Below are 17,587 nucleotides of genomic sequence, written 5' to 3'. Positions count from 1 at the left end.
TTCCGGGTACCTGCCGGGCGTCCCTCGAGTGTAAGGCTGAAACCGCGCCTCGCCTATGCAGTCTGCCCCACTTGGGTTCGGGGCCGGAGATCTGGGTCTGGCGGCCGCGGCTCCGGAGGTTCCAAAGCCTCCCGGGATCCAGGCGGCTGAGGGCCCCGCAGCGAATCCCTCTGAAGGGAGAGCGATGCTGGCAGCCCGGCAAGTGACCGGTGGGCTCCTGGCTCAGGCATGCGCCACGTGGCTGTAGGGTTTGAGGGAAAAAGCCTGGCTTTTAATCATGTTAAATGCTCGCTTCCCAGCGTTGCGTTTTTTCTTCTCTCAGAAAACGCTAGAATCGGGCTGTATACTGCACTGAGCTCCCCTCTCCAAACACATTCCTCACTACCGTCACGCGAAGTGGGTTTTAAAAGCTGAGAAACTTCCTGTACCTACAGAATGACGTTGAATCCTGAGATTCTTTGATCTGAATCTGTTTTAGGGTCTTTCAATTCTAGATGAAAACATTGAAAAGAATACTCCCTTTTCAAGACGACTATAAATGGTGTGTTTATGTGTGGGTGTGGGGGGTGGTGGTACTAATATAAATGTGTATAGAACTAAAAAGTGTATTTAAGGATTGTTCCCCAAGGCTGTCAAGATTTCTAAGATGAAAAGTATCTCGAGACTCAAGTTACACTGTTAATATACTTGTATCTCCATTTTAAAAAGTAGAAATAAAACTTGGTTTAAGTTGAGAGTCCTGAATACAGAAATGAATGAAGCATGAACACATCTGGGGTGCCAAAAATGTATACACATGACTTGTATTCATCTTTGGTTATCGGTATATACTGAGTATTACAATTTTAATACAGTCTTTTCCTTTCTTATAATGTGTATACACATTTTCTTGGCATCTTCTATTTCACAAAGGTTTTAAAAAGCTTATTGTTGCAAATATATGAAAATAGCTTACTTTTGTAATTTACATACATTATCTCTATTCCTCAATATAGGTAGGTTAATTATCTACATTTTGCACATAAGGAAACTGAGGTCCACAGATTGGAAGTGAACCTAGATCTGTTTCACCTAGAGCCTATGCTACCAATGCTCCCATTGGCAGTTTTAAAAGACAAGATAGTTAAGAAATAGATTTCTAAACTGCGTCATAAACACGGGAAAAAGAAAATAATTTAAAGGTAATTGTGCTTGGAAATTTTAAAAGGGTTCTTTTTAATGGTTGACAAACCCATTAAAATTAAATAAACTTGACAGAATTGATAAGCAGAATAAACATAGTAAATCATACCTGACATATAGGAAACATTTTCTGGTTTTAATGATTAATTGGATGTAAAAGCTGATTCTTTGAAAACATTAGTAAATACACTAAAGGTAAGGTTTTCAAGAAAGCACAAAAAATTAGGAATGAGAATGGGGATATAACAATTTTAAGGAATGTTTTTAAACTGCAAGTTATTTGTAAAACAAATTTGAAAATCATAATGAAATGAATATCATTCTACTAAAGTATCAAAACTGAATAGTGAAAATGCTTTGATTTCATTATCTTAATTTTGGATTTTGTATACTTTCATATTTTCTCTTTGATTTTATTATGAACACACAACGTATCTCTTTATTCTTTCTCTCTTACCCTCAACTCTTTTTTTCAAACCCAGTCTTATTTCAATCTCATGATCCTCCCCCTAGAATCATACTGAGTGAAAAAAATCACACTTATAAAAAATTAAAAAAGGAGAAAAGGTTGAAATCTGAGTCAGAAATAGCAAATGAATAATTTAAACAGGTATATCTTAAACTCCAAACAAAAATACAAAGTTATATAACAATCAGAGAATTAGACCAAAGAATGGACCCTTACTGTTCCCTGGTGGTGGTGGAAGAAATGATCCATTAGCTAGCAACACCAACCAGGAAGTCGTATCATGAAGATGTATTATTAAAGGGTATTTGGTGCCATCTACTGGAAATCAAGCAGTAAGTATGAATAAAAGGTTTTGTCTTTTTTAGATATTATTTTACACAATGTATATGACAAGTAAAATAAGATAATCTGAAGGTACAGGTTTTGAAGAATTGAAAATCCTAAAACAAAGTAGAAGTGGTGACCCTCAGCACCTTGCCCCTCAAAGACATTACATAAACATCGACTGATAGGAACAACCCCAAAAATAAAAATTGGGAATTCCACAATGTTTGAACCTGAATTTTATGACCAGAATTTTACATAAAAAGCTATCTGTAATAAGATTAACATGGGATGACAATAGTTTATATATATCCAAGCAAGCATCAAGATAACCTAATAGAATTGGGAAAGAAAATGTTGAAAATGGGAAAGCACAAAGACATGAGGTATTGTTATCAGTCAGATAATCTTTACTACATCTTTTAGAAAGCTAAGATTCAGTCTGCAGGTGGGTATAGTGTAGTATGTAAATGCCAATGTTGAGTGAGCAGCAGGGTCATTAAATGCTACGGAGGTTCTGACAGAGGTTCTGACAGATGCCTCTTCAGTACTTTAGAGTGGCAAGGCAAAGGTGTATTATAATCCTTACATTTCTAAAAAGTTCCCAAACTGGAATTAAAAAACCTTATTTATAACTGATTTTGACATCTCCTAACCATTATGACATTAAAATGAGTTTTGTTTTATTAAGTTCTTGAGGAACTGACTTTGTTCTTTGAAGTGGAAAAATCAGGACTGGAATTTTCTGCTTCAATAATATCAATCCCCTTCTTTGTGGCTACTTTGGACACTCCAGTATTATGATATCCAATATCACATTGAGTTTTAAAAGCCTTTAAAAACACTGCTCTGCAAAAATCAGTTACTCCACAAATATTTGTGATTGTAAAAACAGCAATGGCTAAACAAATAGTGGTATATATATTGCACAAAACACTATGTATCAGTTAAACAAAAGGTAGAGGTACATACACTGGTATGGAAAGATATCAAAGGCAGTGTTAACTAAATTAGTTGTAAAATGATCCCTACATATCTATCCAAAGAAATCTAAGACGCTAATTTGAAAAAATATATGCACCCCTATGTTTATTGCAGCGCTATTCTCAATAACCAAGACTTGGAAACAACTGAAATGCCCATCAGTAGATGACTGGATTAAGACACTGTGGTACACTTATACAATGGAGTATTACTCAGCTATAAAGGAGAATGAAATCTTACCATTTGCAACGATATGGATGGACCTAGAGAACATTATGCTAAGTAAAATAAGTCAGTCGGAGAAAGACAAATACCTACCATATAATCTCACTTATATGTGGAATCTAAAGAACTGAATAAATGAGCAAAATAAACAGAAATAGTCTCAGAGATATAGAGAAAAAAACAGGGTTGCTAGAAGGGAGGGGATGGGGATAGGGATGAGGGAGAAAGGGAAGGGATTAGACAGCATAAATTGGTAACTACAATATTGCCACGGGGAAATGAAAGACAGTTTGGGGAATATAATCAATAATGTTGTAAAGATTTTGTAGGGAGACCATTTCATGGATGGTATAGATGCTTGACCACTGCACTGTACACCTGAAGGTGAAGCTGACTAATACTGTATGTCAACTATAATGTAATATATATATATATATATATATATATATATACACATACATATGTGTGTGTGTGTGTATATATATATATAAATATTAGTCATGGAATATGGAGTACAGCATAGGGAATAGTCAATGGAATTGTAATAGATATATATGATGTTAGAGGGGTAGTAGATTGGGGTGGGGGGTTATCATTTTGTGAGGGGTGAAATGGCTAACTATTGTATTGTTTTGTACACCTCAGACTAATTAAAAAAAAAAAATCCCTATAGCATATTGTGTAAAAAAAAAAAAGCCCAAAGTATTCTTGTTTCTAATTCTTACATGCATGCATGCATAGACAAAAGTTTGGAAGGAAACAGTGTGAAGGATTCTCAGTGAGGAAGGGACAACAGGACCAGGATTATGGGGTAGTGTTCAAAAGGGCTTTGTCATAATGTTTTAAAATTTTTACAGGAAAACAATGTGTCCAACTATTACTTGGATAACTAAAGGTTAACATAAAAATCAAGGGGTGGGGGTTATCACTGTGTGAGGGATATAAATGATACATGTCTATTACACTGTTTTGTACACCTGAAACTATTAAAAAAAAAAAAAATCCTGCCAAAAAAAAAAGAATCAAGGAAAGCAGCTAAGTGAAAAAAGCTCACTGAACTATATTTACAAATTCAACAGATATTGAGTGCTTTACTCTGTGCCAGAAGCTCCATTTCTTCCTGTCTAGTGGAAGAACCAGAAAGTAATAAATGAATATAGAGTGTGTCAGGCAGTGATAAGCTATAGAAGAAAGGAAACTGCAGAGAAGGTGGAAAAACTGGAACCCTCATACATTGCTGGTGGGAATGTAAAACAGTGCAGCTGCTTTGGAAAACAGTTTGACAGTGTTTCAAAAAGTTAAAGACAAAGCTACTATATGACCCTGGAATTCCACTCCTAGTTATATAGCCAAGAGAATTAAAAACATGTCCATACAAAAACTTGTATTCGAATGTTCATACCAGAATTATTCATAATAGCCAAAAAGTGGAATACCCCAAATGTCCATCAACTGATGAATTATTAATAAAAATGTCTATGTCCATAGAATAGAAAGAATATAATTCAGGCCATAAGAAAGAATGAAGTACTGATATATGTTACAATATGGATGAACCTTGAAAACATTATGCTAAGTGCAACAAGCCAGACACAAAAGGCCACATATTGTATGATTCCATTTACATGAAATGTCCATTTATATGAAATTGTCCAGAATAGACACATCTTTAGAGACAAAGTACATTAGTGGTTTCTGGGGCAGGCAGGGATGAGGAGTGATTGTAAATGGGTGAAGAGTTTTGTTTTGGGATGATGAAAATGTTTTGGGATTAGATAGTGGTGATGAATGCTAGCGTCCAGACTGTTGAAACTTGCGGACCACAGTAACGACTGGACTTCATTCTAAATGACAGAAAACCACCACAGCGAGGAGCAAGGTGACCTGAAGCACATTTTAAAAGATTCACTTTTGCTGCTGGATGGAGAATAAATTGAGGCAGCAAGAGAAGGAAAGAGACCTATTAGGAGGCCACTGCAGTAGTCCAGGCAAGAGCAATTATATAGTGATAGGTTAGAATAGGTGGTGAAAGTGGTCAGATTCAACATATATTAAATCACTATGATGTACACTTGAAATATCTTACAATTTTGTCAATTATACTTCAATAAATCTGTACAACAAAAAAAGTGAATTCAAAATATACTATCAGATTAGAGCCAAAATAATTTGCTATTGGGCATGAATCAGATATTGGGCATGGGAGAAAGAGGAGTCAAGGATGACCCTAAGGATATTGGTTGGAGCAAAGGAGTAAGTGGAGCGTCCATTTACTGAGATGGGGAAGCCTCAAGAAGAAGATTGGACAGGGAAATGATTAAATGAACCAATGTGCTCTGTACACTGTATTATACAACGCAGTCAGACTACTATTATTTTCTTTATAGGGAATAACTTGCCAGGAAAGCTTTTAAAGAACTATAAAATAGGTGGTCAAATTTCAGATGCAATGAAGGATTTAAGACACTTATAAAATCATGTACATACAAGGATAGTGATTATAGAATTTTTAATAGTGAAAGATTAAAAATAACTTCAATTTCCATCAATAGGGGATTAGTTAAAAATAAATCATAGTCTATCCTATAATGGACTATAATTGCTGCTCTTAGGGAAAAAAAAAGAGGCAATATTACCTGTACTGATAAGAAACAACCTTAAGACGTACAAGTAAAAAAAAAGAATAGGTGCAAAATAGTGTGTAAAGTTTGCTTACATTAGAACAATAAAATATGATATATATGTTTGTGTACATATGGAATATCGCTGAAAGGATACACTGAATACCCTTTGTGCTACATGAATTGTGTTCCATGTGTTTGTATTAGTTACTTAAAAAACAAACCCCCATTTAAAATCTAACCACAGAGCCTCAAATATCAGTGAGAAGTGAAACAGAATGGGTAATGGTTATTATCTTCAATATAAAAAAAGCTTCCTTCAAATAAGGAAAAGCTTACAAAAAGACAAATGGATCCAAGATTTGGAATTAGCATTTCACAAAAGAAATAAATATATATGATATATATGGCTAACACGTTTTTTAAATGTTCATCCTTCCTAGAAATTAAATAAATTAAAACAAAATACCATTATTTTACCCATTAGATTGGAAGCTTTAAAAAAATGATTACACCAAAATATTGGTGCACGTGTATGAAATGGGAATGCTCATACTTTACTGATGAGAGTCAGTGGTTACCTTTCTAGCCATATACATATACACATATATATCTATATATATGTATTTTTTTCCTATCTCAAAAGCCTTTAAACATGCATACACAGCCCTTTATCTCACCCAGGAATGCCACATCTTAAGAACTGAACCTGAGGAAATAATGCAACTAAAAAGATAAATGTAACGGGGATACTACTCACAGAAAGTCAAAGCCAATGTTCAGCAATAAAGGATGCTAATAAATTATGGTGCAACCAAGTACCTACTAAAAGCTGTTTCCAAAGAATATTAAAAATATATTCACAGCACATGGGGAAAAAAGTATTAGCAAAAGAGAACAGCATATATATTCTGACTTCATGGGTGGGAGTGAGAAATAGACACCCACAGGAACCTGGAAAGACATATGCCGAAATATTAACATTAATTATTTCTGGGGGTAGACTGCAAGTGATTTTAGCTTTTCTTTTACTTTTTGGTTTCTCTCAAGTTTTTCTTTTTTTTTAAATAATAAGCATGTATTGCTTTTAAAATGGGGAGAAAGTAGTAAGTGTTATTGAAGAAAAAAACCCACCAGAATATATAAAAATCCAGTTACACTTTTTCACTCTAATTTTTAAACTAAGAGTCATGATATCTAAATCTATGTATGAAAAAATAAAATGTGTAGGGAGATACTCTATACAGTAATAAAATATTTACCAAATACAAAGGGGTAGAAATATTGCTTTATTTGAGAAATTCACATCCAAATTACTTTTATGTGTTTTAAAAAGTCTTAATGAGCATCCAAGAAGAAAACACCTACAGCTTCCACAGGAATAAAGACAAAAAAATGGGGTTGATGATTGCCCCAAATGATATTTCCTAAAAGAAAAAAATGTAACATTTAACCTTTTTTTCTTTTGAGGAAAGGTAAGTGAACTGCACATATCATAAATAAAATTTTCTTACTTTACAAGGAGGGAGGACTGTGATCCTGTTTTTGATGCATATGAAATACAAAATACAAAATCCACTCTTCTGACTAAGATGAGGGAAAAGAACATCACTCTTCAACATTTCAATTCTCATGCAATGAAATCCAAAGGTCTGTTGAATCCCCCTTTTCGATTCATGTACTGCCTATGATAAGAAGAAAAAATTCAATGTTTATTAAGAATAAATTCCAGATTCATAAAAATATAATCACATGCTTTAGAGATTAAATCTATAAATCACCATTAAAATGGCAAAGTCTAGGGTAAGAAGTATTCAAGGTTATTTAACCTTGAATTAAAAGAGATTATTTCACTTTCAAGATAATCTAAACTCTTTTAGGTTTCTTTAAAATCCAAACAGAAGTATAGAAATATACTTTCAAAATGATTTGGGACGATTCTACACACTTAAAAAAAATCAACAGAACATCCATTTTTATTTTAGGTAACACTAAACACATAGTTTAAGAAAACAGAAAAGAGTTCCAAAATAGATACCCGTCAAGTAAATCCGACTGGACACTGTACTAAGTTTTCCCCATAAAACCTTATCTGATGGTAATCTTATAAAGGACTGTCAATGATAATTCTGGTTCTTTAACTCACAGAATTCTCAAATCACATTATTCATATTCTAAATTAATTGGAACATTAGTCTTTTATCAGTGATATCGGGAGAGAAACAGGCAATGTTTGAAGATGTCTTGACTTTTCCGTTCATTAGGAATTCAGTGAGATTTCATGTATGAATTAGTTTGTCCTGTGGTATTAATAAAATATGCCTATAAGTAACGGAAGAATATATTTACAGTTGAAACCCTTACATAATCAATCTAGGTAAGTTATTCAGGAGGGATCTATTTTAAACTTATTATACTGAAATTAAAGTCTAAAAACTTTTTAAAAAACTGTTTTGAAGAACTATCTATACAGTCCTAAAACATTTAAGCCAACTACCCTTCTCTATAACAGTTATTAGTTCACATATAAATTGGAAATTGTTTTAACATACCAGAATATAGGCAAGGAAGATTAAAACAAGGGACTGCAACGGAAAACTGCTACATTTCCTACAAACATGATTACCCCATAAAAAATTCTTTCCCAAGCATATAATTTATATCATTGGTTCAAATGTAATAATGGGGGTTATGCATACCTGTACTTCCTCTTCTGAGACACATTTATGGCATAAGCATTTACAGAGCCATCCACCTTTTTCCCCTGGAGAAAAGCAACAAACAAATATAAAAAACAGGAAGGATACATGCATGTGGGAACAGGGAAGTTATCGGTGAAGAAAACATTGATCAAAGAGCTGAATCCTACAAACTTAAATGGCAAGATCCATCTAAGAATGCCGTAGCCCAATGAAAGAAATTTCAGATGCTGATGATATTCCATGAACTCCCAAGTATTACCACTTTCTGTTCACACATAGCAGTTAATACAATATTCAAACCAACAAACATACACGGTTTATACATTACGTACAAGGTATGCAGGGAAACAGGGCAGCAGATCCTAACTTTTTTTGGTCAAAGAATTTCTTGAAACCACAAACAATTTATGAATATTTTATTCAGAAAAATTCACATTCACACAAAATTTAACTAATGACCTTAGCTCACAGTATTCTCAAATCATGGCTGGAACAGTTACCATTCATATAAATCCCATTTCTTGCACAGGCCTTGCAATTTTGATTTTTAAATCAAGAATCAGAACACAGAACAACATATGCTAATATTGTCACTTATATCTTGGCCTTTCTTAGGCGGCATCTAACCTCTTTTTCATTAATTGCTTTATGGGTCTTTTGATTCAAACAAGTTAACTTACCACTTACTATTCCTTATGCCTGAACTGCCTTCCCAACTCCCATCCCATTTTCAATTATTTGGTTCTTATCTCTCATTCAAGGCCCCATTCAAATGATCCAGCTGGCAGGAAGCACCCTTTTCTCCAACTCCCATAGAATGTTAACTGTGTTTTCCTCACAATACCCCCCATGTTCCAACTGCATTATCATGATGTATATACTTGATGTTATTTCCCCTATGAGACTGCAAGCTTCTTGATGGAGGGATATGACTGAGTCACCTTTGCATTTTCACATCCTAGACCACTGCACTTCAGGTGCTCAGAAAATGACTGTTAAATGAGGGTTACCCATTAATGTCATATCTCTCTCTCATTCTTTCTCTCTCTCTCTCTCTCTCTCTCTCTCTCACACACACACACACACACACACACACACACAAAACACGTGACCCTCAACCTCCCCCCAATTATTACACATAGGAGTGTACTCTATGTAGCGTACTTATTAGATATTACTTATTAGATATTCGAGTTGGGGGGAAAAAAAGGATTCTTATTCTCTGGTCTAAAGGCATATACAGGTGAGGTACATATTTAAAGAGGAGCTAAAATAAATATGTTTGGTCTTACTTTTCTATTGCTGTTTGACTACATTTTGGGTGAGGGGAGAATACTGGGTAAATTACTTGAGTTTTATGATTCTGACCTCTCAAGAATAAAAGGTAGGCATGACTTGGAAAGACTGGCTTGGAAAAAAAGTAAATAATGCTAACCTTTTTACTAAGTTCAATTCCTAAAGGCTTACCGATTTTTGAAAACTATTTACAGAGTTGTATATTATTAGCCCTATTTTCATTTATATGCTGGACTAGAAAATTATCTATTAATAAACATAACTACACTTTGAATTTTTTTAAATGTAAAAATGGAAGGGAAAATAACTGACTATATTGGTATATGAAAAGGTCCTATCGTAGATCAATGATCAAATATCACAGATACACATGATGGAAAAACACAAGTGAGCTGAGAAACTATAACTGATAGTCATGAAGCTAACTGCCTACAAACTAAATTAATACCCTTGTAGATGCCATAAAAAAACAACAACACATTATTTATTCTAGTGGTACTCCACAATTTTTATGGGATCTATGAATTCTCACCTAATTTTTCCTTTATAAACATCATCTTCATACAGACTACATCTAAGAGCAAAGTGAGACTTCATCTTTATATTTGATTTTCAGGAAATATCAAACATAATATTGGGCAACAGTAACCCCACTCACCCCAAAAGAAAATTCTCATAAGTTCCCTCTCTATTCTTCTAAAAACAGTAAAATTATGGTTGCTTTACTTTGGAGATATTTTTATTCACCCTAAATATACATTAATAAATCATTTCACTTACAAAATACTCTTTGGACAACAAAGATTTGGTGTATTCAAGGAAAAAAAGCTGATTCAAAAATTGCATTAAATTCTAAAATGGGGTTCACATAACCATTTGTGAGAATAAGAGCTCATTCTTAATTTTCTCACCTCAAAATAGTCATGCTGCAGTACTTAGTTTACACATTGTCATTAAACAAAAAAAGAAAACAAAACAAAAAAAACCCACAAAAAAGTGAACCCTATACAATCACATTGTTAGAAACTTTTAACAGAATCTTAAATTTCTCCACTCCATTCACAATTTAGTGGAACACAAGATTAGGGAAAGTGGATTATTTTTTCTCAAAAATCTTAATTTCCATGTGCAAAAACTAAATGGACTTAAAATTCCAGAAAAGAAAGTATTTAAAATATATTCTTTCTCCACACACTCTCCCTGTGTCTTTCCTTACTAGCTCCCTCCTTCCCCGTTTCCATTTCCTCTCTCCAACTCCCCTCTCTCCTATTTCTCTTCCCTCTTCCCTCTCCTTCCCTATAATCCCTGCCTTCATCTCTCAATCCAAAATCCCTCCCAACTTCTGACTTCTTTATTTTCTCCAGTATTATGATCAAGGCTAGACAGCATTCATTCTCCAATCCACACCTCTTTTGAGCTATGAGATATACTATGCATGTAAGCTACCCAGTGTCATCTGTATCTGGCAGCTGAATTTCTTTCTTCTGTTTCACAGCACTTCCGCTTCCCAAAACCCTTTCTTGGTTAACCCTACCACCCAGTCTTTCAGCCTGTCCCCTCAGAGTCATCAATGACTGCTCTACTCATTCCCACTCCCACCATCACCAGCACTAACTCTGACAGCTAAATGGTTCTCAATATTCCTCAGTTCAGGCCTTCATCAGCTTTCATTTGCATGACTCAGCAGTTCTCTCTGCCTCTAATCCAACCTGCCTTCCATCTGCTCTGGGTCATCTTCCTAAAACACACACATATCCTGTCATTCTTTTTCTTAAAAACTGTAGCGTCCTCTCAACACCTAAAGAATCAACTTTAAATTCCTTAGCATGGCTAAGGATACTAAAAGCCCTCTGTGACTTCCCTCCTACCTCTATTTCTAGCCCATCAGCATCCTTTTATGTTACTGAAATTTGAAATTCGCACAATACACTATGTTCCCTCATGCCTACATGGCACTTTCCTGAGCTCTTCACTCCACTTCAAATGATCTTCCTCTTCTTCTTTGTCTGATTACCTCTACTGGCCCTTCAAGATCTAACTCAAACATCATCCTAGGCAAACACTCCCTGGATTCCAATGGCACCTCAGTGCTTCTTTCTCTGTGCTCTCAAAGCCCTTCACACAGATAGTTATTGTCTTCTAATGAAATAAACTTATATTAATGGAAGAAACTACACAAGTGATAGTAAAAGAATATGAAAATGGAAGTCATAATGGATTAATTCAAACTAGAATGCTTAACTGGCTATGTGTTTTACTTACTTTTGTGGAGTCAAAGGAAGCAAATCCCATTAATTTCATCATTTCTATTTCTTCCTCTGTTTTGCCCTCTAAGTCTTCCTCTACAAAAATAAGTGATAATATTTAAACTTTATCAGCATATATCTATATATATAAAGTGGTGGCAATAAATTAAGTCAGCAGAGAACATACAAAACAATTAGCTGAAGACTTGAGTCTAACAAAAAAAATTCATGTTCAATCGGACAGAATGTAACTTAAGGTGCAAGGAAGGAATGTGCTCTCCACCCTCCATTGGAAGAGGCTGCTTAAAAGGACATGCTTGGAGCTTTTAGGCTAGACCACTTTCAACCTTTCTGCTCTGACATTCGTCTATAATCGAATCATATTTCCATGCCTCTGACTGTGGCATTCAACTTGACCCCACGAGCTCAGGGTTCTAGAAAGGAAGTTTAGGAAAGCAGATACACATTTTTCTATATTTTTGTTTTTCAAGAATGAATAACAATAGGAAATTTTTATACTTTAATCAATTATTTTAGTAAAATGTAGCACCTTAACTGTATTTACTTAAAAATATAAATTCTGTAATTACTTTCTGTGGGTTTTGACATATTTTGGAGAACTTGAAATTAATTAACACAGTGAATTAATGAAGTTAGTATCAGACTTGATCCTAGTTTATTTTTTTTTAAAAGATTTTATTGGGGAAGGGGAACAGGACTTTATTGGGGAACAGTGTGTACTTCCAGGACTTTTTTCCAAGTCAAGTTGTTGTCCTTTCAATCTTAGTTGTGGAGGGTGCCATTCAGCTTCAAGTTGTTGTCCTTTCAGTCTTAGTTGTGGAGGGCACAGCTCAGCTCCAGGTCCAGTTGCCGTTGCTAGTTGCAGGGGGTACAGCCCACCATCCCTTGCGGGAGTCGAAACCAGCAACCTTGTGGTTGAGAGGACGCACTCCAACCAACTGAGCCATCCGGAAGCTCAGTGGCAGCTCAGCTCAAGGTGCCGTGTTCAATTTTAGTTGCAGGGGGAGCTGCCCACCATCCCTTGTGGGAGTCGAGGAATCCAACTGGCAACCTTGTGGTTGAGAGCCCACTGGCCCATGTGGGAATCCAACCGGCAGCCTTTGGAGTTAGGCGCATTGAGCTCTAACCGCCTGAGCCACCGGGCCGGCCATGATCCTAGTTTTAAAGGTACTTCCAGGGGCGGCCAGATGCTCAGTTGGTTAGAGCGCGAGCGCTCAACAAGTTTGCGCGTTCAATTCCTGCATGGGATGGGGGGGCCTTCACAACTAGATTGAAGGACAATGGTGACTTGGAGCTGATGGGCCCTGGAGAAACACACTGTTCCCCAATATTCCCCAATAAAATTAAAAAAAAAAAAAGGTACTTCCAAAACAGAATATGCTCATGTTTTTAACTGTCCTCCCTATATCAGGAGCACCAGAGAGAACCAGGAACTCATTAAGGTACAATTAGAACAAAAATCTCAAAACCATATGCAATGAACACTGTAAAAAACTTAATGTATTTCAATGTTCAAAAATTATACTTTTATAATTTTATCATGAATGAAGTTATCTAAACAAGGCTGTACTTTTCCTAGAGTTATTTATCTGATAACATTACCAGTAATCTGACGTTCTTTGCTCTTCGTTTCTTTTGCTTCTTTCTTTTCCTCATCTCTTCTTTCTTTCAGTCGAGAAGGAGAAGGAGATGTAGATCTGTGTCGTCTTGGGGATCTAATATTTAATAAGTCATTTAATAAGATGTCAGGAGAGACATACCTGGCTACTGTATTGATCAGCAAGGATAAATATATAAGTGCCTGAAACGTAAAGGCTGAACAAGAGCCAGGCTCCAGAGAGCCAAGAGTCCATTCCCTCTAGAAGAATGAGTTATAAGGTTCTGCCTAAGCCCTAATTGTTAACAAAAAACAAAAGACACAGTTTACTGCTTAAGATCAGTCTCACTCAGTATAGCTAGGGCTAAAAAAATTTTTGTAAGGCAAAAAAATATAACCAGTTTTTTGACAATTACAAACACACAAAAAGTTGACTTTAACAGTGGATACTTATTAAGAATCAAGAGTCCATTCTAAACTTCCAAGATCTTATATTCTTGATTATAAACTTGAATAAACTGTTATCACCAAAAAATTAATAAAAAACAAAACAATAATACAGGACATATTTCTTATTCTTGCCAAGCATCATGTTAAGTGCTTTTCATGTATTATTTCTCATTTACTCCTAAGGCAACTCTGGGAATAGAAGCTATTATTAACCTTATTTACCAATGGAAATGTTAAGTTTAGAATAAGGTGGACTTAAGTTCCCCTTATTTAATGCAATTGTAAATCCCCTTATTCTAAGTGATAAAAACAAAGTTAAGGGCAACGACTAGTTTCTTTGGGACTTGTGCTAAAACCTCTGGTTATTTTCTGCACTCACCTGGAGCGTCTTCTGTGAGGGGATCGGGAGCGGCTCCTTCTCCGATCTCTCTCGCGGGACCGGGGGGACCTTTCTCGGCGCCTGCGTTCTCTCTCCCGGGAAGCGGACCGGGACCGCCTACGCTCTAATACAACAAACACACAAAATTGCAAAGCCGAAAATTACCTCAAATATCTAGAACTGCACCGTCCAACAGAAATATAATGAGGGCCATTGTTAGTAGTGACATTAAGAAAGTAAAAAGAAACAGGTGTAATTACTTTTAACAGCATATGTTATTTGGCCCAATATATATCCAAACTATTATCATTTAAACATGTACTCAATATAAAAAATTACCGAGATTTTTACTTTTTTTTTCGGACTAAATCAAGGAAATCCGGCGTGTATTCTACAGTTAAACGAAACTTAATTGACTGAGCATTTCTTAAATGCTCAATAGCCATATGTGGATCGCAGCCTCATTTAACTTTGAAGAAAATCAAGTCCTGACTAGTTGAAGGTAGTAAAAACTACTACCGAAGAGGCATAACCGAGGGTCTATTTAGATGTTTTTTACATCGCACTGCCTCATTTACGGGACTGGGGGCCAGAAGACATTACGAGGTGCGCTCCCTGGACGCAAGATTCTAAATATCGATTTCCCTATTATAAACTGCTAACATTGAGCATTTAAGGATCAGTCAGTGTCGCATGCTGAGTGTTATGGAACGTGACATTATTTCTCCTACCAGTTTTTAAAGGTAGGTAATACTACCTCCAATTCAGACCCAGAAAGGTCGGATGACTTGCACATGGTCACCCAGATATTAAGCGAGGGAACGAACCGTAGTCTGATTCTAAATTTCACAGCCACAAGCACACCAAAGTTATTGTGGGAGGCGGACAAAGAGAGAAACCCTCATTTAGAAGATTAAAAAACAACAACAACAACAACAAAAAAAACTGCCTTCAAACCGGAGGGCCCAGGTCTGCGTCCCCCATCCACTCCCGCCCCCCTCGCTCTTCTGCTCAGGAGTAAATGGCCCGCCTCTCCGCCTCCCTCGTACTGGAAAAACAACAACAAAAAGACGCGCCTCCAACGGAACCCCAAACTCTCGGAATTGCTTCTGGACTCACCCCTCCGTGGGGAGCGGCTGCGGCTGCGACCCATTCGGGGTGCTCCTCCACCTCACACCGCCCCGGAAGCGACTCTGCAACAACTTCTGGGACGGCCGGGAACGGACTGAGCTTTTACCGCCGACTGGGAAACGTCGAAACGACTCACGAGGGTTCCGGCTTCTAAAGAAGCGAAGTTGCGCTAAGCCAGCTCAGAATCACCCAGCCCGGTCCTGATGCCGCCACTTCTGAGCCCAGAGATTCCGGTGAGAACCAAGTTGTCATCTCCGCTCTTCCAGTCCCCGCCCCACCCCCCCGGGTTTTTTTGCGGTGGTTTCCCCATCTTTTGTGTCCACGGTGGGCATTAAAGTGTGCTACTTGATGTTATTATAGAAATCTGAAAAAATCCGTACCACCCTAACACAGTTCTCATTCTCCCCATTTTTCTTTCCAGTCATTTTCCACATGCACAAAATATTTCATATCAAACCAATGCTAAAGACGGCATTTGCAAGCAGTTTAAGTCCACACGAGGAAGCACCAGGGTGGGTCGGGAGGCAGCGGGAGCCAGGGAAAAGCATTGATAAGAGACTTCATTGTGGTTTTTGCAGGAGAGAAGAGCAGAGGCAGAGTAAGGTTTAAGATTGGCGAATTTGAATAATTTCAGCGGGTTTGGGGATGCAGGGGCTGTTCAGAGTTGTTTGGTACCTGGTCCTGGAGTCATTAAGGCAGAGGAACATTGCCTGGCTTGTGAGAGTTTGGTAAAGAAAGTAGTGGAGCATGTAGACTGGTGTGCATATAACAGGCACTCTCCCAAGGCCAAACATTTGCTATCTGTAGGAATTAGCTAGCCCTGGGAAAGACAGTCACAGCAAGGCCGCAGGTGTCAAAACATGAAAATAAATAAAGAGGCGTGATTAGTACAATTATGCACACAAACATTTATCACACACCTACGGTATGTACCAGAGGATTAATCAGTGAAAAAAGATACCTGCTCTTGAGTAGATTGCTGGCCACTGAAGGGTACACAGTATGAAAGTGCATCCATAGGGGAAGAACATTATGAGGGCACATAAGACTGGTACCTAACCGGTTTTGAGGGCAAAGGTTGTCAAGAAAAGTTTCCAGGAGGAAATGATGTCCAAACAACACCTGAAAGGTGAGTAGAAATTAGGTGAAATGGGGTTTGTTGTGGGGAGAGGTGGGAAGAGATTGTTGAGGCTGAGGAGGCTGCATGTGCAAGGGTAAGAGGCAAGGGCAAAGATGGGCTTTGTAGAGAACTGAAAGTATGGCTGCTACGCGGGGAGCAAGGAGTGGAAATGTAAAGACAAGGCTAGAATAGACTTGGAAGCTATGATAGAGTTGTCCTGAGGCAAAGGCAATAGGGAACCTTTGAAGGGTTTAAGGATGGGAGGGAATCATATTTGAGTTTATTCAGAGTACACTTTGGGTAATGAGTCTTGACTAGAGAAGGAATATAATAGGAAGCTGATACAATGATTTAGATTGGAAATTATGGTGGCTTGTAGAATGGTATCAGTAGGTATTGTGGAAAGTGCTTGAATTTGAGTAGCTGGTGAAACTGGAAAAACTTAGTGATTTTTTGATACAGAGGACTCAAGGATGACATCCAAGTTTCTGGTCTGTGAAACTAAGTGGATGGTAGCATTATTTGCTAAATTAGGGCATATAAAAGAAGATATATTCAGATCTGGACATGCTAATTTGAGGTGCCATGTTTAAAACTCAAGAGGAGCTGCCAACTAGATGTGTATCTGGAGCTCAGAAGAGAGAGGGCTAGACTGGAACTGCAGAATAAGGCATCATCAGAATACAGATGTTCACTTGACACCATTAGAGTGCATGAAATCAGCTGGTGCAGGCTCAGGCAAGAAAAGTGCCTGGAGACGGCCAGGAGAACCCCAAAAGGAGACTAAGGAGTGTCCAGAGAAACAGAAGGAAAACTGGATGAGTGGGACATCAGAGAAGT

At 37.0% G+C, this 17,587-nt stretch overlaps 1 protein-coding gene across 3 annotated transcripts; it reads right to left on the bottom strand.

Moving 5' to 3' along the window:
* Positions 1-10: 10 nt before the first annotated feature.
* On the bottom strand, positions 11-15,775 carry SNRNP27 (small nuclear ribonucleoprotein U4/U6.U5 subunit 27). 3 transcript variants are annotated; one of them, XR_012496395.1, is made up of 7 exons: positions 15,616-15,775; positions 14,497-14,620; positions 13,673-13,785; positions 12,066-12,145; positions 8,505-8,569; positions 7,320-7,490; positions 11-241 (listed from the first exon to the last, which is right to left on the bottom strand). XR_012496395.1 is itself a non-coding variant. In XM_019718550.2 (6 exons), the coding sequence occupies exons 1-6, from the start codon at positions 15,647-15,649 to the stop codon at positions 7,436-7,438; spliced, it is 471 nt and encodes a 156-aa protein (XP_019574109.1). In that variant the 5' UTR covers positions 15,650-15,775; the 3' UTR covers positions 7,082-7,435. The 3 variants fall into 3 exon arrangements, 1 of the variants encoding a protein (XP_019574109.1); XR_012496394.1 differs by lacking the exon at positions 11-241 and adding an exon at positions 7,082-7,232; XM_019718550.2 differs by lacking the exon at positions 11-241 and having other exon boundaries at positions 7,082-7,490.
* Between the last annotated feature and the right edge of the window lie 1,812 nt (positions 15,776-17,587).

The sequence above is a fragment of the Rhinolophus sinicus genome, linkage group LG05 (genome assembly GCF_036562045.2).
Source record: "Rhinolophus sinicus isolate RSC01 linkage group LG05, ASM3656204v1, whole genome shotgun sequence".
NCBI classification, from domain to species: Eukaryota; Metazoa; Chordata; class Mammalia; order Chiroptera; family Rhinolophidae; genus Rhinolophus; species Rhinolophus sinicus.
The sequence above is the reverse complement of the archived record's forward strand: the minus strand, read 5'-3'. Positions and strand labels throughout refer to the sequence as shown.

What these genes read in the sequence shown, in the direction of transcription:
- SNRNP27 (XM_019718550.2), bottom strand. Translation starts at nt 15,649, where the DNA reads ATGGGTCGCAGCCGCAGCCGCTCCCCACGGAGGG. An exon ending in CAGCCGCTCCCCACGGAGGG is followed by an intron (nt 14,621 to 15,615) that starts GTGAGTCCAGAA and finishes TTGTTGTATTAG; the next exon opens with AGCGTAGGCGGTCCCGGTCC. An exon ending in TCTCAGAAGAGGAAGTACAG is followed by an intron (nt 7,491 to 8,504) that starts GTATGCATAACC and finishes TTCTTATCATAG; the next exon opens with GCAGTACATGAATCGAAAAG.